General features: G+C 48.1%; 1 protein-coding gene across 3 annotated transcripts in view; it reads left to right on the top strand.

Annotated features, from left to right (window-relative positions):
- LOC147113763 (eukaryotic peptide chain release factor subunit 1) overlaps nucleotides 1-4,726 on the top strand; it is a 39,921-nt gene extending 35,195 nt beyond the window's left edge. For 2 of the 3 annotated variants that reach the window (XM_085995073.1, XM_085995075.1), the window contains exons 10-11: nucleotides 727-820; nucleotides 1,733-4,726. In XM_085995073.1, the coding sequence (XP_085851199.1) occupies nucleotides 727-820; nucleotides 1,733-1,784 (146 nt within the window). In that variant the 3' untranslated portion in view covers nucleotides 1,785-4,726. The remainder of the gene's footprint in view (nucleotides 1-726; nucleotides 821-1,732) is intronic. The other variant, XM_085995074.1, reaches the window with a different exon arrangement.
- The last annotated feature ends 19,020 nt before the right edge of the window (nucleotides 4,727-23,746 follow it).

The raw sequence follows: 23,746 nt of genomic DNA, 5'->3' as shown, positions 1-23,746 counted from the left end.
CTTAATTCCCTTTACTTCTAGGAACCTATCTATTTCTGTTTTAAATTTATTTAATGATGTAGCTTCCACAGCTTTCTGGGGCAGCAAATTCCACAAACCTCCCACCCTCTGAGTGAAGAAGTTTCTCCTCATCTCAGTTTTGAAAGAGCAGCCCCTTATTTTAAGATTATGCCCCCTAGTTCTAGTTTCACCCATCATTGGGAACATCCTCACCGCATCCACCCGATCAAGCCCCTTCACAATCTTATGTTTCAATAAGATCGCCTCTCATAACTTGTTCTCTGCACCCTCAAATATTACTAAGAGAAATGGTGAGAGGGGTGGGGAGCTAGGGGTGAAGAGAGAATCCCTTGCTGCACCCTGTGATTTAACCACTAAAAGCAAAGCCACATTGGACCCAGAGCTACTTGTGCACTGCTGAGTCCCCAAGTGGTCAACAGAACAGGCTGTGCATGAGATGTAGATCTGGGCCAGTTGATGGGTGAGTGCTTCCAACTGCATATTTAGGGAGTGGATGGTAGAATGACCCAACCCTCCTTTTCCTACCCCCTTGTGGGGCACAGAACCACAGGCAGCAGTATATACTCTACCCTGCTCGGGGCACACTGCCATCCAAATATGTTCAATATAATGGTGTTTGAAATGCATACGGTGTCAAAATGTTGTTAACTAAACCTGATGTCATTGAATGCTGTGCCCCAGTTATGTGTCTTCCTCTCTTGATAGTTTTGGGACACATTCTGCAGGCAGCCCCCTCATATCTTGCCAAAGTAGCCATTCCGTGTGAGCTGAGTGAACGCTGGCAAGCTGCTCAACCTTGGTGAGCATCACAGTAGATCCTGCTCTTCAATGATGCCCACGCACTTGCATCTTTATAGCCAGGATCACTGCAGAGTCATTTGGACAGGAGGGTCCTGCCTCGGCCCTTCACCCAGCTCTTGGGCTGTCGTGGTGATCTGGGATCCTTGGCTGGGATTAGCTATCGCAGTACAAAATGGGCACGGCCCCAGGGACCTTCTGATCCTCCTGGCTCAGTCCATTGGGTAGTGCATGCACTCACTTGAGGAGCTGGGTATTCTTGTTCCCAAATGTGATTATTCTTTAGTGTGAGTAAAAACTTACTTCTCTGGAGTCTAACTGTATTGGGCTCACATTCCCAATGTAGGTCACCTGCGTGGAGATTCATAATTTACGGTGTTAGTGGTATAGCTCTCGCCTGAGGCAGAAAGTTGTGGCTGCAAGTCCCAGTCCAGAGACTTGTGCATACAATCCAGCGCAGTACTGAGAGTGACGATAGCAAAATACTGCAGATGTTGGAAATCCGAAATAACAACAGAAAATGCTGGAAACACTCAGCAGGTCAGACAGCGCAGTACTGAGAGTGCTGTGCTGTCTGAGGTGCCGTCTTTCAGATGAGACATTAGCCTGAGACCCGTCTGGGTCTTCGGTGAGCATAAAAATATCCCACGGCGCTACTGGAAGAAGAGCAGGAGAGTTCTCCCCGGTGTCCTGGCCAATATTTATCTCTCAACCAACCACTAAAACAGAAAATCTGGTCATTATCACATTGCTGTTTGTGGGAGCTTGCTGTGTGCAAATTGGCTGCCGAGTCTCCTACATTACAACAGTGATTATATTTCAGAAAGCATTTCATTGGCTGTAAATGCTCTGGAACCTCTGAGGTTGTGAAAGGTGGTATATAAATGCAAGTCTTTTTTTTTTTTTAAAACAGGCATCCTGCGATACCGTGTGGACTTTCAAGGTATGGAATACCAGGGAGATGAGGATGACTTTTATGACCTGGACGACTACTAGGTAGTTTGGACTAGGTCTGGTTACAGGTGCCTAACCCTCCAGCATCCAACCCAAGGAGTGACGATCCACAGCGGAATAATCAGTCCCTGCCTTAGAACAGACATTTACACAACTTGTGATACTCTAAATACATTGGAGATGGTGAATTAAAAAAAATAAATAACACACTTCGATTTGTCATAGTGTCAATACAGCAGCAACACCAAACTACTGTGTTCCTAATGCCAGTTTGGACTAATCTTTCGAGAAATTTCATTTTTTTTTTAATTTTTACTTCAATGGGACTTTTGTTGCTGTTGTATTTTATGAAATTGAGATTTTTTTACCTCCATATGTAGAGGCAAATAATAAAAACGGAATGCTATTGAACTTCATTTCTGCAAGCTGAATGGATATGAGCTCTCTGTTTTTCCCCTTGGAGAGAGTTTCTATGTTTAAAAAAAAAAGACAACTTGAGTAACTTGTGCAGTGTGTGACCCCATTTACATGGGTACTATTGAGCTGTGACTGGGAGGGGGTGGGGGGAGAATAGGCCTTTGTCATGCAATTAATTAAAGTTAATCTCTTCGAAATAAAGCTGGGAGCGGGGGTAATTTTCAGATTTGTGACCAATATTTGTTTGGCTTCTACCTTTGCGGAAGGAGCAGGAAAGAATCCCTCAAGCCTTTTATATATAAAAAATATTAAAGGGGAGGTTTAAACAGCATTTTGGCTGCTGCTAGATATTGCCAGGATGTGTGCTAGTGATATCTAGTGGTGGTAAAAGGTAGTGTATCCCCAGAGCAAGTTTTCTACCTGCAGTGGTCTCGATGGTTTTAGACGAGCATTCCCATTCTGTTGTATTAACAGAGTTTCCTTTGGCTGCTCGTGAGTCGAGAGCCAATAAATTCTAACTTTGGGACGTGTGATGGTTTTGATCTGGTTGAACGTGTATTGTACGAACTTAGGATCTGCTCCATATTGGGGTTTATTGTTGGTATAGCATGAACTTGACCTGGGCTGACCCTTGGATCACGCTACGGGACGCAGCCTCTGCCGCACAAACTGCAGCTCAAATCGGAAAATTATGTCCGTGTTTCTTTGAAACTGCCCCAAATTCTAGCAAAGGCAGCCAGGCACCATCATCCACTCATCAAACACGGATATCGCATTTTTGTTTGAGTTTGCGTCGAGCCAGTGCAAGGAACCTCACATTTTAAACTCCTGGTGTAATGATCCGGCAAATTGGATGGACACAGGACGGTGGGTTGTTACTGAACCAGAGCAATTGAAGAGAAGCAGTAACAGGAATCTGAGTGTTTTAACCAAACTGTAGACGGGTTGAAATAGAACATTAAAACCACACAGAGCAGTGAAGGTACATTAGTACAAATGTGAATATTGGCGTTGGGCTGGAGCTGTATTGAATTTTTGGACATGCATTGATTGGGGAATCGATGGGAGCAAATGTCAAAAGAAAGCCTTGTTGAGTAGCCTGTTCACTGAAATATCTTGGTGGATGGGATCTGGTATTCCTTGTCGTGCCTGAAGCAGTCACTTGTTAATACAATCGAGAAAAGGTCATTAGGATTTTTAATTGGATTGCAGCACTTGTCATACATTTCAATAATGAATGCTCAAAAGTGGAGTGAAGTTATGTAAGTTAGAGGTGTGGCAAGTGAATGTACATTTTTACTTTGCACACAGCATATTGTTTGGAGTGACTGCTTGCAACATGCACAACCTGTATGTTGAAATCAAACCCATTTCTGCTAACCTGTGGAGTTTTTTATTAGGTAAGAGGAAGGCAGTGATTTCTATTAATCAGCATGCCTGTGATTATGTTGAGACATTGTGGTATTTATCAAATAATGGGGGAGATGTGTCCTGATTGTACAGTTCTCAACACAGAGCACCTCCTTCAAGCTCCTTAACTCAGTTGCAGTGTGTACGGTGCAGTTCACGGGCCACTGTAACATAAATCGGGTTTTGTTTCCTATCTGACAAACTTCCAATGCATAGCACCATAGCCATTAATCAGTAAGACCCTCCTATTCCATATCAGCAGTGACCTGTGCTACATTGTTGTGTACATAACTCATGCACAGTTCCCAAAGTCTGTTTCTGACTAGATGTATATTTAATTTAGTGCAGTTATACACTGTAGAAAGTTAGCAATTTAAAACCAGTATACCATGTGCTTCTATTCATCGTCAAGATAATATATTAAGTTTTCAAAAACCCTCTGAGTACTGAAATCCGTTTGCAGCTTTTGAAACGTGCTTTTCTGTCAAAACATTCAAAAGTGGTTTTCTGTTTTAAATTAGTAAATTTCTAATGCTGAATATATAAAGTAGAATTTAGAAAGAAAATGTGCAGAATATTTTACGGTATTCATGAAATGATTGCAATTCTGTTTGTCATTTTAGCCTTTGAAGTTTTCAGTACTCAAAAGGATTTGTGTAGAACTCACGTTGAGTTTCATATGTGCGATGTCCTTCTATTCGTCCTCCCCAGCCCCTGTCCAAAAGAGAGAATTGTGCTGGACCATGCTTTTAGCACTGGGTTGCTCAAACTGTGTAAATGGGGCCATTTTGATACATAAACCAGAAGAATATATATATATATAAATAAATATATATTTACTTTTTCAAATAGCCCACTGCTTGGTATAAGAAGTATGCATTGGAAAGTATGCAGCTCCTTTTGTAGTTTTAATGTTTACTATTTAAGTTTGGAAATGATGCCAAAATGTTTTTTGTATTTCTTTGACCAATGTATTCTCCTGAAATGGAAGTGATCTGTTGAATTCAGAGAAAGGGGTAGATCTCAGCTTTCATGCACTACAGCCTCTGCAGAAAGATCCCAAGCAGCAACTTGGTGTTGTGATGTACAGAAATGGAGAAGAGTATTAAAACCATATTTAAGAATATCATTGATTTGAGTCTTGTTATTTTGGGCTGTTAGAGGAAGCTTGACTTCTGGACTGGGCAAAGGCAACGCTTAACTGGGCCATACAAAGTAGATGATGCCAGGTTTGTAGGGGGTGGTGTGGTTGGTGTGTGCGCCCAGTCAGTTATGCCCCTGACTCAGCGGTTCGAATCGCTCCCACGCCCCTGGGTTCTAGACACCGGACTTGGGTACAGGTGGCGATACAGAAAAGACTCGAGTAGACAGGTGCGGACGCCATCTTTGGTACCCTTTTTTTAAAAATGTCCATGCAGGGTCCTTTTTACTAATAACTGGGGAAATGTGGAAATTTTGCGAATCCTACAGTTTGATCTTCCGTCTGTGTTGACAGATGATCTCAGCCGTAGGGGCAGTGGTAACAGTTAGTCTTAGTTCCCCCGGGGTAAGAGGAGCAAACCCAGCCAGAATTCCTGTTTTCTGACCATTGGTCCCATGACCCCTACTGGACAGAGCTGGTGTTGCTATTGGGTGAGGACAGGATCAGGCTTGGCTCTAACACCCGAGTCAAATAGTGTCAACACTTGGTGTGTAGGCCTGCACAGGAGGAATAGGCACGTTGGTGAATTACAGGCTGATACCCAGCCCAAGGAGCGAGTGAGCAACCTGGCAAATAGCACTGATTTTATCGGGATTCCATTCATCAATTTTAAAATGTGTGCGATTGCATGAATATTTATTTCCATTGTTGTGTAAATATTGAACCACATTACTGGATCAATAGAGGGTGGCCATTCAGTACATGTTTACTCATCCACTCAAAGATTTCACAAAACTTAGAAGTATAGTGAACAGTGAGGAGGGTAGTGATAGACTTCAAGAGGACATAGACTGGTGGACACGTGGCAGATGAAATTTAAAGCAGAAAAGTGCGAAGTGATACATTTTGGTAGAATGAATGAGGGTAAAACTAAAGGGTACAGTCCTAAAGCAGGTGCATGAACAGAGAGACCTACTCTGCACTGAATCACTTAGATGGTAAAGAGACCTACATCAGAATGCTGTTCATAGACTACAGCTCAGCATTCAATACTATCGTCCCCAACAAGCTGGCCACCAAACTCCACACTCTTGGCCTGAACACTTCCCTCTGCAACTGGACTCTGGACTTCCTACCAAACAGACCCCAGTCTGTCAAATTAGGTAACCACACCCCTCTCCCTCTCCTCTTCCTTCTCCCCCCCCCCCCCCCCCCCCACCCCCCCCGGACCCTGAACACAGGGGCCCCACAAGGATGTGTGCTGAGCCCCCTCCTCTACTCCCTCTTCACCCACGACTGTGTGGCTGTTCATGGTTCCAAATGATACCACGGTAGTAGGCCAGATCACCAACAACGATGAGTCAGCCTACAGGGAGGAGGTCCAGCATCTCGTGAAGTGGTGCGCCGATAACAACCTGGCCCTTAACATCAAGAAAACCAAAGAAATCATTGTGGACTTCAGGAAGTCTAAAGGCGGAAGTCACACCCCCATCCACATCCATGGGGCTGTGGTGGAAAGGGTGGACAGCTTTAAGTTCCTCGGAGTCCACATCACGGAAGACCTCTCCTGGTCCTTCAATACCTCCTCTTTGGTGAAGAAGACCCAGCAGCGCCTATATTTCCTAAGGAGGCTGAAGGGATGTAACCTGTCACCCCTGATCCTCTCTAACTTTTACCGCTGCACAATAGAGAGCATCCTAACTAACTATCACAGTATGGTATGGCAGCTGTAGCTACCATGACCGGAAAGCCCTGCAGCGGGTAGTCAAAACTGCCCAACGCATTACCAGCACCCGGCTACCGACCATAGAGCACATATACCAGAAACGCTGTTTACGGAGGTCACGGACCATCATCAAAGACCCTACCCACCCCAGCCACAGTCTGTTCGCCCTCCTGCCATCTGGGAGATGCTACAGATGCATTCGCACCCGAACGACCAGATTTAGGAACAGCTTCTTTCCCAGGGCTGTCATCCTACTGAACTCCACAAATAATCTCTAAAGCCTGCACATTTGCCAATGCACTTTATTATGGTTATGTTTATGTTAATGTATTACAAGCCAAATGAATGTTTAATGTTTAAATGTCTTAATCTAAATGTACACACTCGGGAGCCGCAAGCCTACATTTCGTTGTACTGCACTTGTGCACTAACAATGACAATAAAGTTGATTATTATTATATTATATGTGCACAAATCGCTGAAGGTGGCAGGACCGGTTGAGAAAGTTAAAAACGCTTATGGGATCCTGGGCTTCATGAATGGAGTACAAAAGTGTGGAAATTATGATGAACCTATATAAAACACTGGTTCGGCCTCAATTGGAGTATTGGGTCCAATTCTGGGCATCGCACTTTAGGAAGGATACAGAAAAGATTTAAGAGAATGATTCCAGGGATGAGGGACTTCAGTTATGTGGATAGACTGGAGAAGCTCCTTAGAGCAGAGAAGATTAAGAGGAAATTTGATAGAGGTGTTCAAAATCATGGGTCTGGACAGAGTAGATAGCCCACTGCTTGGTATAAGAAGTATGCATTGGAAAGTATGCAGCTCCTTTCATAGTTTTAATGTTTACTATTTAAGTTTGGAAATGATGCCAAATCTTTTTTGTATTTCCCATTGGCATAAGGGTCAAGAACCAGAGGACACAGATTTAAGGTGATTGGCAAAAGAGCCAAAGGTGACATAAGAAAAAACTTTTTTACTCAGTGGTTAGGATCTGGAATGCAATGCCTGAAAGGGTGATGGAGGCAGGTTCAATCATGGCTTTCAATGGGGAGTTGGATAAGTACCTGAAAGAGAAAAATTTGCAGGGCTATGGGGAAGTGGAACTAGCTGAGGTGCTCTTGCAAGAAGCTGGCACTGTCGCGATGGGCTGAATGGCCACCTTCTGTGCTGTAAACATTCTATGAATTCTCTTCTCCATCCCTGTTGTATTGACTGTCATCTGCATTCCAAGAACAGGTTTTAATTTGGGTCACCTGTACAGATATAAGGTTAGGAAGAGGAGGTCATACTGGACCTGATGGCCTGCATCCTGGAGTCTTAAGAGGTGGCTGCAGAAATAGTGGATGCATTGGTTGTAATCTACCATAATTCCTTGGATTCTGGAGAGGTCCTAGCGGACAGGAAAATCGCAAATGTAACGCCCCTATTTAAGAAAGGAAGGAGACAGAAACCAGGCAACTATCGACCAGTTAGCCTAACATCTGTCATTGGGAAAATGCTGGAGTCCATCATTAAGGAAGTGGTAGCAGGACATTTAGAAAATCATAATATAGTCAAGCAGAGTTGGTATGGTTTTATGAAAGGTAAATCATGTTTGATAAATTTGCTGGAGTTCTTTGAGGATGTAACGAGCAGGGTGGATAAAGGGGAGCCAGTAGATGTCGTGTATTTGGATTTCCAGAATGCATTCTGTAATGTCAGTGTGTAATTGAGACACGGACTGCAGAAGTTGGTTATAACAGGGGTTTACTGAATGGAGACAAAACGGGAACTACTATACAAAGTTACTACACAAGCTTATATACAGGGGTGGTCACTACTGGTACTGCAGTATACAGGGGCTGCAGAATATAGTTCCTCCTTCAAGGTACATACACTACAATTCCTCCCCTTTTAGCTAAACAGTACATAACATTCGATTAATAATTAAATAACATTTACAATTACAGTTGCTATATACATTAGCTGAAGTTAATCAATTATAAATTCAGTCTGAGGAGGCTTCCTGATTCTGTCCGGATAACGCCTCTTTAGGATATCAGGTTCTTCTGGCAAAGTTGATTCGGGATCAACGTCGTTGTTTGGTTCGTCTGCTTCCAATATCACCGATTCTAAGGTAGATGCAATTGGTACTTCGGTTTCATCACCAGGTGTATAGGATCGTGGTGTAGATTTGACATTTTCCAGTGACTCTAGAATCTGGTCAGCATGGCGTCTTACAATGCTCTCTCCAACGTCCACATTAGAGGTCCTTGCCGTGTGCAGATCGTTCCTGGCTGCCATTTCTCTGTGCGGTAGTCCCGGGCCAAAACCGGTTGACCTATCTTAAAACTCCTGGTCGGCCTTTCATTCATATTCTGAAACTGCCTGTTCTCCACATCTCTTCTGATGTTTGGCTTAACCAAATCCAAGCGGCACCTTAGTCTTCGATTGAAGAACATCATGGCTGGAGTTTGGTTGGTAACCGCATGTGTCGCATTCCGGTAGGCAAACAAGAAGTTATCCACCTTGTGTTGTAGGGGTACGTCTTCATTACACATTGCCTTGATAGCCTTCTTGAATGTTTGAACGAACCTCTCAGCCAATCCATTGGTGGCTGGATGATATGGGGCGGATGTGTAATGCTTAACACCATTGTTCTTTAAGAACCTCCGGAACTCTTCAGACACAAACTGTGGTCCATTGTCGGAGCAAATCTGTTCAGGCAGCCCATTCCTGGCGAATATGGTTCGTAAGACTGTGATAGTTTTTTCTGTGGTGGTTGAGGACATTTTTATTACCTCTGGCCACTTTGAATGTGCATCCACTGCAATTAAAAACATCGAGTCCATAAATGGACCAGCAAAATCAATGTGTACCCTTTGCCATGGAGATGAGGGCCACTCCCATGGCTGTAGAGGGGCTTGTGGTGGGGCGTTTTGGACCTTCTGGCATCCTGTACAGCTCTTGGTCATCTCTTCAATTTCTCTCGATTCCTGGCCACCACACAAATGCTCTGGCTAAGTTCTTCATTTTTACCCCTCCCAGATGACCCTCATGAAGCTCATTGAGCACTATCCTTCAATTTGGGTGGAATTACTACTCTGGATCCACACATCAAGGTTCCTCGGCACACTGACAGCTGTTCTCTTCTCGGCGAGAATGCTGGCAACAGTGGTTCGCCATGTGCTGGCCATCCCTTCACCGTTAAATCATAGACCCTGGAGAGTGTCGGGTCATTTCGTGTTTCCTTTTCTATGTTTGCATTCGTCACAGGTAGACATTCGACTATGGTCGAGTGGAATATCTCCACAGGATCCACTGCAGGTGCTTCTTCCACCATCGGCAACGGTAGCCGCGACAATCCATCAGCATTCCCATGCTGTTTAGTTCCTTTGTACTCGATGTCATATTGGTGTGCCCCTAGGAAAAGGGACCACCTCTGTAGCCGTTGTGCTGTCATTATCGGGACGCCCTTCTTAGGGTTGAAAATGGAGACGAGAGGTTGATGATCAGTTAGTAGAGTAAATTTCTGTCCGTGCAGATAGTGATTGAACTTCTTCACCCCCCACACCAGGCTGAGGGCCTCTGTCAATCTGGGCGTAGTTACGCTCGGCTGCAGTTAACGAGCGTGACGCAAAAGCTATCGGCCTCTCTGAACCATCAAGGGATTTATGTGACAGTACCGCTCCAACGCCGTAGGGAGACGCATCACACGCCAGTCTTATCGGTAGTGATGGGTTGTAGTGAGCCAATACTTCTCTTGAAGTGATCAGGCCTTTACACTTCTGAAAGGCCCGCTAACATTCATTGCTCCATTTCCATGCTACTCCAGTTTGTAGCAGGGCATTCAGTGGGTGCAGAATTGTGGACAAATTCAGCAAAAATTTATGGTAGTAATTTACCAATCCGAGGAATGACCTCAGTTGCGACACATTTTCAGGTGCTGGAGCCTTAACTATTGCTTCAATTTTGTCAGGGGACTTATGTAACCCCTCTTCATCAATCACGTGGCCACAATATGATATTTGTTTCTTAAAAAACTCGCACTTGGGGCGATTGGCTCGTAGCCCATGTTCTCTTAGTCTAGTGAGCACCTGCTCTAGGTAGGCAAGGTGTTCACTGTCATTTTCACCTGTCATTTTCACCTGTCACTAGGATGTCGTCCAAGTAACACGGAGTCCCTGGAATCCCTTGCAGGACTTGTTCCATCGCTCTTTGCCATATAGCCGGAGCTGATGCTACTCCGAATACCAGTCGATTATACTGGTAAAGACCTTTGTGAGTGTTTATCGTGAGATATTTCCTAGAGGATTCTTCAACCTCTATCTGCAAATATGCTTGCGCTAGGTCAATTTTTGTAAAACGTTTCCCTCCAGATAGTGAGGCGAAAATATCTTCTATCCTCGGAAGAGGATACTGTACTGTGTGAAGGACTGGGTTCACAGTCACCTTGAAGTCCCCACAGATGCGAACCTTCCTCGGCTCCTCAGACTTATTGTTTAACGTTTTCTTCATGACAGGAACGATGGGTGTCGCCCACTCACTCCAGTCTACCTTGGATAACACGCCTGCATTCTCCAGGTTCTTCAGCTCTGCCTCAACGGCTGGGCGAATTGCATACGGTACCGGTCTTGCTTTGATAAACTTGGGAATTGCATTCTCTTCTATTTTTATCGAGGCGGTTATGCCTTTAAGAGTTCCCAGTTCTTGTTGAAATACCTCTTTAGCGTTAGCTAAGATTTTTGACAATCGTCCAGGTGTGACATCGTCATCCTTTTTACCAGCCACAGTCAGTGCCTGAATGGAGTGCCAGTCTAAACTTATCTTTCTGATCCATTCACGTCCCAATAACGGTGTTCCACCATCTTGCAGTATGTACAGATACAATTTCTGTATTTCCTTGCCGTTGTATTCGACAGGCACCCTTATTTTCCCTCTGGGGTATACTTTCTGCCCCGTATATGTCTTCAAGACAATGGATGTGTCTTTCAAGGGTATGTGTGAGAATAGCCGCTCGTAGTCTCGTCGATTCATGACGGTCAGGGCTGATCCTGTATCCAATTCCATTTTGACTTGGGACCCTGCTATCGTGAGGGTGACCCAAATGGTTCGGTGATCCTCTTTTGTGATTACGTTGTGTAGTTTGAGACAGCTTAGTCTCTTGTTCCCACATTCACTATCGCTCTTCTGGTCTTCGGAACTACTGTCCATCATCTTTTGTACTTTCCCTTAGTCTTTTTGTTGTCGTTAGTCTTCTTCCCGGACCTGCAAACTCGTGCAATGTGTCCCATCTTTCCGCATTGCCTGCATGTTTTGTCCTTGGACCAGCAGTCCTTCTGGTCATGGGTTGTTCTGCCACAGCGATAACATTTTTCAAATCCCCGTGTCATTTCATGGGTGCCGTATTCCTGTGGCTTTTGCTGTATTTCCGCAGCTCCCCTTGCTGCTGCTTCGTACGATACTGCCACACTGAATGCCTTATCTAGCGTCAGCTCTTTCTCTGAGAGTAACCTCTTCTGGGTTCCTTCACTCAGGAGTCCACAGACAAATTTGTCCCGTAGGGTATCTGCCAGTCCTGCTCCGAACTGGCAGTGCTTTGATAACTTGCGTAGTTCCATAAGGTAATCAGCATTGCTCTCATCTTTATGTTGATTTCTCTTGTGGAATTTAAATCTATCAGCAGCGGTGTAGGATTTAGGTGTTCCTGTAGGATATCAACAATTTTGTTAAAACTCTTCTCCATCGGTTTGACTGGAGTGATCAGGTTCCGCAATAGGCCGTACGTTCTTGCGCCCATTAAGTTTAGTAGTACCGATGCCGTTTTCTCATCGGCTACTTCATTTGCCTTGCAATATACTTCGACTCTTTCCACATACGTGGTCCAGTCTTCTGTTGCATTATCGAAGGCAGTGATATTGCCAGTCTTCGGCATCTTGGAGATCTAAGATGGCACCTCCCGCACTTTGCCTCCTTCCCCGCTGGATTAAGATGGTGCCTCCCGCGCTTTCTGCCTTTTCCGCTGCTGCCAGCGCTGTTGCTGGCCTTTTTATGCCTTGATGGCGACGCCCTATGGTCTTCGCGTGCTTCCCCCCGCGCTGCTGCCAACGCCGCTCTCCGCAGTCCCGTGGCAAACTGCAGCTCCTCGCGGCTTTCTGCGCTTCTAATTTCTTTTTCTTTTAATTACTGTTCCCGTCGTCAGTGCAGACCCTATGGGACACTTCCCTCCCTCTTCTCGGGTCTGTACACTGCCCGGCTTCGTAGCACCGGCCGCACCCTGTGTGCTCCACCCTCTCTCTCTCCTCTTCCCGACAATGCTGCTCGGCTCCGTTGAAAAGCCACCCGATCGAGCTCTAGCCCGCTGCAGCCCAGGAAGGATCAGTGTACTACCTGCCACCAGCATGATTAGCTGGAACACCATAGACTGGATAACCAGCCCAGCTCTCGACAGCCTCTCCTGCAAATCTTCGAATTCGATGAATCAGAGGGCGGTTGCCCACGCTCGACGCCCGTTTCTTCTGTTTGTTTTTTTTTCTTTTTGGATTTCTTCCTTCTGGCTTCGACCTCTAATAACTTCGCTTCAGGGATGGATCCCCGTGAGGTGGTGCAGAACTGTAGGTAAGTTCGGATCTGTTCGTCGCTAATGTAATGTCAGTGTGTAATTGAGACACGGACTGCAGAAGTTGGTTATAACAGGTGATTACTGAATGGAGACAAAACGGGTACTACTATACAGGCTTATATACAGGGGTGGTCACTACTGGTACTGCAGTATACAGGGGCTGCAGAATATAGTTCCTTCTTCAAGGTACATACACTATACATTCGATAAGGTGCCACATAAAAGGTTACTACACAAGATGAGAGCTCACGGGATTGGGGGTAATATATTAGCATGAATAGAGGATTGGCTAACAAACAGTCGGGATAAATGGGTCATTTTCAGGTTGGCAAACTAACTAGTGGGGTACAGCAGGGATCGGTGCTGGAGCCTCCAACTATTTACAATCTATATTAATGACTTGGATGAAGGGACCAAGTGTAATGTAACCAAATTTTCTGATGATACAAAGATAGCTGGGAAGACAAATTATGTGGGGGACGCAAAGAATCTCCAAAGGGATATAGATCGGCTAAGTGAGTGGGCAGGAATCTGGCGTATAATGTGGGAAAATGTGAGGTTATCCATTTTGATAGGAAAAATAAAAAAGCAAATGACTATTTAAATGGGGAGGGATTACAAAATGCTGAGGTACAGAGGGATCTGAGGGTCCTTGTACATGAATCACAAAATTGGCATGCAGGTACAGCAAGTAATTAGGAAGGCAAATGGAGTGTTGGCCTTTATTGCAAAGGGAATGGAGTATAAAAGTAGGGATGTCCTGTTACAACTGTACAGGGCGTTGGTGAGACCACACCTGGAGTACTGCGTACAGTTTTGATCTCCTTATTTAAGGAAGGATAGACTTGCATTGGAGGCAGTTCAGAGAAGGTTCATGAAGTTGATTCCGGAGGTGAAAGGGTTGTCTTATGAAGAAAGGTTGAGCAGGTTGGACCTATACTCATTGGATTTAGACGAATGAGAGAGAATCTTATTGAAACATATGGGGGAAAAATTCGGTTGCTTTGCGCCTCCCGTTAGCGCCCTAAGAGGGCGCAAAGCAACTAGTGCCCAGGCGCAATGCCTCCCGCGAAATTCAACGGGAGGTTAGCGGCGGCGGTAACCATTGTCATTGCCGGCAGCGTAGCGCCGCAGGGTGCTGTCATCACCGTGTGCAGCGCCCCAGCTGCGATCTTTGGTAGTGCCCCCTGACTTACTGCCGGACACTATGTCTGATGGGGTCAGGGGGGCCTACCTGTGGCTGGGGCGGCGCTAGTTAAAGGGTAGGTGGTGGGCGGCCATTTTTGTTGCTGGGCACCTGCCAGCACCGGCCCCTGTTGCTGTCCCCGGCCCCCGTGAAGCCCCCAGTGGGGTGCTGGCTGCTCTGAGCGCGGCACGCCACTTGAGTGCCGGGCTCGTTTGCCGGCACTTCCGCTCCCTGGTGGTCAAGCTGGGCCCCGGCTCGTGCTGCGCCAGACCCCTCCCCTTTAATAAGGGGAGGAAGGCCTGCAGTACCGTGGTGTGACATGCCGTAGCGCATGGTGCTGCGGCACATAGCATCGCGATATTGTCTTGCAGTGCCCCAAGAGGGACGCGGGGCGCTTCCTGCAGCGCCCCTCCTTCTCTGGGCGCTACCTGGGAAAATCGGCTGCAGTGGCACTAATTTTAGTGCCCCAAAGGGGGCGCAACTCAATTTTCCCCCCATAAGATTCTGAAGGGGCTCGACAGAGAGAATGTTTCCCCTCGTGAGGGAATCTAGAATAAGGGGGCACCCATTTAAAACGGGAATGAGGAATTTCTTCTCTGAGGGTCGTGAATCTTTGGAATTTTCTTCCCCAGAGAGCTGTGGAGACTGGGTCATTGAATATATTTAAGGTGGAGATAGACAAATTTTTGAATGGTAATGTAGTCAAGGGTTATGGAGAGCAGGCAGGGTAGTGGAGTTGAGGCCACGATCTGATCAGCCATGATCTTATTGAATGGCGGAGCAGGCTCGAGGGGCCAATGACCTACTCCTGCTCCTATGTCTTATGTTATGTACAGCTCCTTGAGCTGAAGTTGCCAACAGTTGGAATCATTCCTGGAGGTTTGATCACATGACCATGCAATGCCTGATCATGTGACATCTGATCACAGGCCTTAGAAATGTTACTGCATTTACCTTAAAAGGTTGGCTCCCCTGTACTTGAGTATCTTGTGGTTTTGCGTCAGCATCTGTTGTGTGAGTAATTCTGAGACCCAGGAGGCCACCCGTGAGCAGGCAAAGGGGGGGAAACTGAGAAATTACAGCACAGGAGGAGTCCTGCGGTGGAAAATTTTAAATGTCACAATGTAGGAACGTGGGTTCCTAACTAAAAGACTGAATTCTACTCAGGCGATCAAACAAAACGAACTTTAATGAAACAAACAGGCTTTAACAAGAAACTGCAGGATAACATCGAATGTAGGTCTACTCTCTCTGGAGGCTCCACAAGGACTGCCCCTGCAATCCCGTGGCTGATGTCATGACGTCATCACGTTTTCCCGCCAGTGGGGGATCACGTGATGAATGGCGTGACGTCATCACGTTTTAGCCACGCTGTTAAAGTAACCACACTCTACAGTTAAACAGCATGAATAAAGATACAGACTCAGACTGTAGCTAACATGTTGTTAAAGGAATTATATACAAATGATCTGAGTCCTTTGGTGGCTCCGCCACATGCGTCCCCCCCAGAATTGTCTTTAACAGCAAAAGTGAGACGTCAAGGAGGCCTGACAAGTCTGTCCGAGCGACTTTGGTAACCCTGCAGAGGAAGCTGATGGACGGTGGTCAAGCTGGCGGGCGGTTGTGGTTGAGCTGGCGCAACGAGTGTGGTCGAGCTGGCGGGCGGCTGTGGTGGATCTGGCACGGCGGCTGCGGGCGGTCGGCCATGTTTCGGCGGTTGAGCGACGACGACTGGGCGGTCCAGGTCCAGATGAGCCGGCTTCAACCGGTCCACCGAAAAGTGATCCGGCTTTCCTCTGATGTCTACCGAAAAGGATTTGTCTCCTGATTCGATGACACGGAAAGGATCAGTGTAAGGGGGCTTGAACGGATCCCGGTGAGCGTCGTGACGGATAAATATGTACTCGGCCTTCTTCAGCTCCGCTGGCAAGTGGGAGCTCTGTAGGCCGTGATTTGATGCAGGCACCGGAGCGAAACATCTGGCTGCTTCCTGGTGGCTGATGAGTTGCTGGGAGGTGGACCATGGCTCTGTGGGAGAAGGGAGGAAATCCCCTGGTACTCTGAGCGGCTGGCCATAAACGAGTTCGGCCGAGGACGATTGCAGGTCTTCCTTGGGCGCCGTACGAAGACCCAAAAGGACCCTTGGGAGTCTGTCCATCCATCCTGCACCTTGAAGACTGGCCCGTAGGGCAGCTTTAAGCGACCTGTGGAATCGCTCGCAAAGGCCGTTAACCTGTGGATGATAGGCGGTGGTGCGATGCAGTTTGGTGCCGAGCCCCTGAGCTACAGCGTTCCAGAGCGCCGAGGAAAATTGTGGCCCACGATCGGAAGAGATGTCCGCCGGTACCCCGAAACGAGCAACCCAACAGGAGATGAAAGCTCTAGCGACATCTGCCGAAGTGGTGGAAACCAAAGGAATTGCCTCTGGCCACCTAGTGGTGCGGTCCACCATGGTGAGGAGATGCATATAACCATGAGAAGGCGGAAGTGGCCCCACAAGGTCCACATGCACGTGGTCGAAACGACGTTCCGGAACAGCGAACGTAGCCACTGGAGCTTTTACATGACGCTGGACCTTGGCCTTCTGGCAGACCACGCAGGTGTTGGCCCAGTCACGGACATCGCGGTGCATACCCTTCCAGATGAACTTCGCCGACATTAGTCGTTGTGAAGCCTTCATACCAGGGTGCGACAACCCGTGTATGGCGTCAAACACCTTTCCGCGCCACGCGACTGGCACGATAGGTCGGGGAACGCCCATGGAGACGTTGCAAAGGAGCGTGGTGCCTGCGGCCTGGAAACTGACGTCGGTCGCTTGGAAACTAGAGGGGACGGTTCTGTATGATTGGACCTCTGGGTCCGAGGCCTGATCCGCAGCCATGAGGGCGTAGTCAATCCCCAGGTGAACCGCATGGACCGTCGCGCGGGAGAGGCAATCCGCCACTAGGTTGTCTTTACCAGACACATGTTGAATGTCCGTGGTAAATTCAGAAATAAACGTCAGGTGACGTTGTTGACGAGCGGACCACGGTTTGGCGGTCTTGGCCATGGCGAACGTTAGAGGCTTGTGGTCGACAAAAGCCGTGAAGGAATGTCCTTCTAATAAGAACCGGAAATGGTGAATGGCGAGATAATTTTTCCGTAGTTGACGGCTGAAAAACGCCAGCAGTTGCCACGTGTTCACCCACTGCTCTTGCACTGCGCCGATGGCGTAGTCTGACGCGCCTGTGGTAAGGGCGATGGTGGCACCTGGAAGTGGGTGCGCCAGCATGGTTGCGTTGGCCAAAGCGCTCTTGGTGTTGATGAAGGCCTGGTCCATCTCGGCCGTCCAGCTGATTAGATCCTTACCGGACTTGCCCTTGAGGGCCCCGTACAAAGGCTGCATTAGCTGAGCCGCCTTAGGGACGAATCGGTGATAGAAATTGGCCATCCCCAGGAACTCTTGCAGGGCCTTGATGGTTGGCGGGTGCGGGAAAGAGGCAACAGCTTCCACCTTCATCAGTACGGGGACGGCACCGTCTGATGTTATGCGGTGTCCCCAGAAATCGATCCGCTGCAGGCCGAACTGGCACTTGGCCGGGTTGATGATCAAACCGTGCTGGCTGAGGCGTGTAAAGAGGGTACGCAGATGGCAGATGTGCTCTTCCTTGCTAGCGCTGGCGATGAGAATGTCGTCAAGGTAGACGAAGATGAAGTTTAGGTCTCGGAGCACGGAGTCCATTAAGCGCTGGAAAGCCTGTGCCGCATTCTTCAAGCCAAATGGCATCCGCAGGAACTCAAAAAGGCAGAAAGGGGTGATGACTGTGGTTTTCGGGACATCTTGCGGGTGCACGGGAACCTGGTGATACCCCGGACGAGGCCGACTTTAGAAAAGATAGAATTTCCCGCCAAATGGGCCGAGAAATCCTGAATATGCGGGATCGGGTACCGATCAGGAGTAGTCACAGAATCACAGAATCACAGAATCTACAGTGCAGATAGAGGCCATTTCGGCCCATCGAGCCTGCACCGACACATATCCCACCCTATCCCCGTAACCCCACGTATTTAATCCCCTAACACTAAGGGTCAATTTATCATAGCCAAATCAACCTAACCTGCACATCTTTGGACTGTGGGAGGAAACCGGAGCACCCGGAGGAAACCCACGCAGACACAGGGAGAATGTGCAAACTCCACACAGACAGTCGCCCGAGGCCAGATTTGAACCCGGGTCCCTGGCGCTGTGAGGCAACAGTGCTAACCACTATGCCACCGCGTCGGTAGTCACCGCCTGGCCGCCGGCCGCCAGCCGCCGCCTGGTTTCGGAACAATGTGGAGAGGCGATGACCAGGGACTATTCGACCGGTGAATAATCCCCAGCCGCTCCATCATGTCGAAGTCCACTTTCGCAGCCGCGAGCTTGCCGGGTTCGAGCCTTCTAGCCCGCGCATAAACCGGGGAGCCAGTAGTGGTGATATGATGTTCAACACCATGCTTCGTGGCCGAGGAGGAGAAAGTGGGCCTTGTCAGCTCCGGGAACTCTCCGAGGAGCCAAGTGAAGTCATCCGGAGAAGGGAACGCGCAGGCGATAGAGCGCGCCACGGTGATACTGTGGTGGCATGGAATCGAGTGGAAGGTGGCCTCGTTGATCAACCGGCAGTGCCGGACATCGACGAGGAGGCCGTTGGCACACAGAAAATCCTCCCCTAGGATCGCCTGCGAGACTGTGGCCGTGATGAATTCCCAATGGAAGCGCTGACCGCCGAAACGCACTTGGACCCGCCGCTTTCGGTAAGTTCGAATGGCTGCACCACTAGCCACGAGGGAAAAGCCGTAGTTCCCAGCTTGCATATCGAGATTCGACGCAGGTAGGATGCTACACTGCGCCCCGGTGTCACAAAGGAAACGTCGATAGGGAATCGGTGATGTAAAGAAGTTTCCCCGTAGATCCGATGGCCATCGCAGCCGCGGAGCGCCCGTTAGACCCGGTCCTCCTTCGCCAGGAATGCTGCAGGAGCTTTGTTTTTTTGGGGGGCAAAAAGCTGCAGGGGGAGCGGCAGCGTCATGCTTTCGCGCCAAAACGAGCATGGTAGGAGCACCAGACCGCTGCAAGAGGAGCTGGAGCCGCGTCTGTGGGGGATGGGTGCCTCGTGGCCGCGCAGCACTGCTGGGTTACTGTGAAAATCTTATCTGCTTTGGCAGCAAGCTCGGCGCAGTCTGTGATCTCGGATCTGGTTAGGGCAGCCTGCACCTGCTCCAGCAGTTGGCAGAGGAATAGCTCCCGGAAGAGGAAGCATTCCGGTTCGGCACCTAAGAGCGTGAGCATTTGGCTCACGAGCTCGGACGGTTTGGAGTCCGAGGCCAGGCATAGCGAGGAGCTGGCGAGTGCGTTCTGACTTCGAGAGCCCGAAGACCTGTAGCAACCGCGCCTTTAACGTATCATACTTGCGGTCAGTAGGAGGACTACCGAGTAGACTGACGATCCGCGAGGCAGTGGCGCTATCGAGCGCGGAGACCACGTAGTAATAACTGGTCTGATCCACGATGATGTTCTGATGGCGAACTGGGCTTCAGCCTGGTTGTTGCTCTCAGAACTGTGGCAGTTTCAGAGTCATGGCGTTCGTGTCTATGCTGAAGATCTTCCGCAAAAACCGTTCACGAAAGTCAGGGTCACCAATGTAGGAACATGGGTTCCTAACTAACAGACTGAATTCTACTCCAGCGATCAAACAAAACAAACTTTAATGAAACAAACAGGCTTTAACAAGAAACTGCAGGATAACATCGAATGTAGGTCTGCTCTCTCTGGAGGCTCCACGAGGACTGCCCCTGCAGTCCCGTGGCTGACGTCATCACGTTTTCCCGCCAGTGGGGGATCACGTGATGAACGGCGTGATGTCATCACGTTTTAGCCGCGCTGTTAAAGTAACCACACTCTGTACAGTTAAACAGCATAAATAAAGATACAGACTCAGACTGTAGCTAACATGATGTTAAAGGAATTATATACAAACGATCTGAGTCCTTTGGTGGCTCCACCACAACAACGTACATCTTCATAAAAATGTAAAGCCAATAATCTCCTGGGCTGCCAGAGGCAGTGTTCCGGAAACCCAAGCCCCATTTCATAAGAATCCCTGTCATTCTGGGCGGGCTGGGACCCCTGCTTGAGGCTGCTCTGCCATTCAATTAGATCATGGCTGATCTGCAGCTCTATTGACTCGCCTTTGCCCCGTATCCTTTGATGCCCTTAACTAAGAAAACACTTAAAACTCAGTCAAGAAAATTTCTATTGACCCCCAGCATCCACAGACTTATGGGCAGAGTGTTCCAGATTTCCATTACCCTTTGTGTGGAAAAAGTGCTTCCCAATTTCCCTCCTAATTGGCTGAGCTCTAATTTTAAGATTGACTTGATTCCCCCGCTAGAGACAATAGTTTCTCCGTATCTACCCTATCAAATCCTTCCTCACTTTCTCTCGTTCTTTCCAGCTCTTCACAACCAATTTCACGGCCATTATTTGATTTCCCCATATCATTTGTAAAGAATTCATACTATCGAAACATAAGATGAATTGGTTTGCTGAAGCAGTTAACAGCTCGCTTCGATCCTGATACCGAGAACAGCACCATCTGCAGTACAGCCTGAGAAATGACATGCACTGAACATTATAAAGCATTAGGCATTGTGGAGCTGGGAAAAAAAGACTTGCTTTTATACTGTGCCATATTTTGTCCCTATGAAATGTCCCGAAGTGATTTACATACAATGAGTTACTTTGAAGTGAAGTGACTCAAATGTAAAGAAAGAACCTGCATTTATATAGCGCCTTGCAAAACCTCAAGATGACCCAAAACACTTCAGAGCTGATGAGGTTCATTTGAAGTGTGGTCACTGTTGTAGGAAATGCGGCAGCAAATTTTCTCAATTGAAGGTCCCATGAACACTGCGTGTTGGCCTAGATTATGTGCTCGTCACTCAGTCTACCCCGCGACACGGGGGGCCCGGTCGGCGCGGGGGCCCGGTCGGCCCCCACTGTGTAAGATTTGCAAAATTTCTGAATCTCCCTGCAGATGGTTATTAATAAAAAGGGACCCTGCATGGACATTTTAAATTAAAAAAGGGTACCCAAGATGGCGTCCGTGCCGCGTGGCAGAAAACCTGTGGGATTCAAAAATGGATTCTGCAGCGCAGACTGCTTGGGAGAAATCAAAACTAAGGCTGCAGGTTTTCTGTGAAGAGAAACTTTGTGTTTTGGGACAAGACAGGACTCTGAATTATGCATTAGACTGAATTGGAGATGGATCTAATTGCAGTTTAGGCCTATAGTTAAGGCCATCAAACAGTCTGCATACATTATTGGAAACAGATTAACACAGCCATCGAGGTTGGACAAGCCCATCAAGGAACTTACAGGACAATGCAAGTCAATTATCGGGCCGGTAGATGCGATTACCGGCCATCTAAAAACCGTTAACTGAATTGCTACCATTATTTTAAACTAGTGTGCCAAGGTTAAGACAAAGAACTAACCTGATTTGGCACGAAGATAAGGGTTTTCGACGAAGGTATAATTGAAGGCCCCGGGTAGCATTGAGTTAGGACAGCTAGTTCGTTCATTCGGAGGAGGTCTGTAGAGTTCGTTGGTTGGTGTGCTGGTGCTACTCCTCGGGCCCCTTGCCCTCGTGGCCGCCGCTCTTTCCCCATCCCGCACTTACCTCCTGGCCTCTGCCCGTGCCCTTTTTCCCCACTCCACCTGGAATTGCCCCGGCACCGGGTCGGGCAGACACAGACAGATTCAGGCCAGGCAAGGCGGGACATGACGAGGGGAAAAGGGAAAATCACCGAGGGGCAGACCGGCTGGAGGAGACCAAACGAGGGGAGGCTTCGAATCATTGGGCCTTCAGCCTCGGCCGACCTTCGAATATCTGCACACTAACTCAAACTGGCAGCTGTCGACGAAGAATCATCCCTGCAAGGTAAAGTACCCAAACAAACAGAGACTTTGACTTTGGGGTACTCTAACCTGGACAATGCCCTTGCAGCACCCGGAGACCACCAAGAGCGAACCCCGAACCCCACTGCCGTTTTGAATTGAGCAAACCCCATTTTTTTGATTGGTGAACATAGATTCCGACCCCTCATAGCTTAATCTAGTTAGGTATAGGGGTGGGAATAAGGATAAGGGGATTGTTAAGATAGTTGTTTTCCCTCGATGTGCCGTGTGTTCCCCATTCCCTGTATAAGTGCATTTGCCTGTAATGTTATAGTGGTAACTTCTTTTAAGACTATTAATTTTTCCTGTTCAATAAAATCTTGGGTTTTGGTTGCATCCAAATCACCTGTCTACTCAAGTTTTCTGTATCGTTGCCTGTACCCAAGTCCGGTGTCTAGAACCCAGGGGCGTGGGAGCGATTCAAACCGCTCACAGTCAGGGGCATAACTGACTGGGCGCATGCTCCACATCCGCCACCTCCTACAACTGTGACAGAGGGCCGGCCCACCCCGGCACTTGGGGCCAGGCCGGGCCGGCCCACCCCGGGACACAGTCTACCCCGGGACGCCAGGCTGGTCTGCCCCGTGCGATCAACTACCCACTAGACCAAAGGGTGTGTTGATGCGGGAACAGGAGAACACAAGCACAGTCACAAGATTGGTCTATGACAAACAGCAATTAGCTGTGTTTTATTTTAACAAACGAGGAAAAAGCTTTACATCTAGCAAAATCCAAAACATAAGCCAGGGTTACTTTACCACTGGTTCCTTCTCCAAAAACAATAAGCCAGGGTTACTTTACCACTGGTTCTTTCTCCTCAGGCACTTTCCCTGTCCAGTCTCCCAGTCCTCACTTAGGCCCCCTTTCCCTGGCCCTGAAGGGATGCACTAGTTTGCCTTTTAAACTAGTGTGCTAATGGGTAGGTTTGCCTCAGGTGTGTTGGAGGTGGGTGTGGCCTTCACCTGAATTGGAATAAGAGGGGGACTTTGTCTCCATCTGGTGGCCACATACCGTCCATCACACCTGAAACTGCCCCCATAGCTCACACCTGTGACTCAGGACTAATCCTTCCTGTGACTCACGAGCAGTCTACCCTGTGACTTATGACCAGTCTACCCTGTGACTCACGACCAGTCTACCCTGTGACTCATGACCAGTCTACCCTGTGACAAACGACCAGTCTACCCTGTGACTCAGAACCAGTCTACCCTGTGACTCAGGGCCATTCTACCATGTGACTCAGGACCAGTCTACTCTGTGACTCGCGACTAGTCTACCCTGTGACTCGCGACTAGTCTACCCTGTGACTCACACAAGCAGTCTATCCTGTGACTCAGGACCAGACTACCCTGTGACTCATGACCAGTCTACCCTGTGACTCAGGACCATTCTACCATGTGAATCAGGACCAGTCTACACTGTGAATCACACAACCAGTCTATCCTATGATTCACGACCAGTCTTTCCTGTGACTCAGGACCATTCTATCCTGTGACTCAGGACCATTC

The sequence above is a fragment of the Somniosus microcephalus genome, chromosome 8, assembly GCF_052327205.1.
Source record: "Somniosus microcephalus isolate GS21.2 chromosome 8, FLI_Smic_1.0, whole genome shotgun sequence".
NCBI lineage: Eukaryota > Metazoa > Chordata > Chondrichthyes > Squaliformes > Somniosidae > Somniosus > Somniosus microcephalus.
Note: the sequence above shows the minus strand (reverse complement) of the source record. Positions and strands in the feature narration are given on the sequence as shown.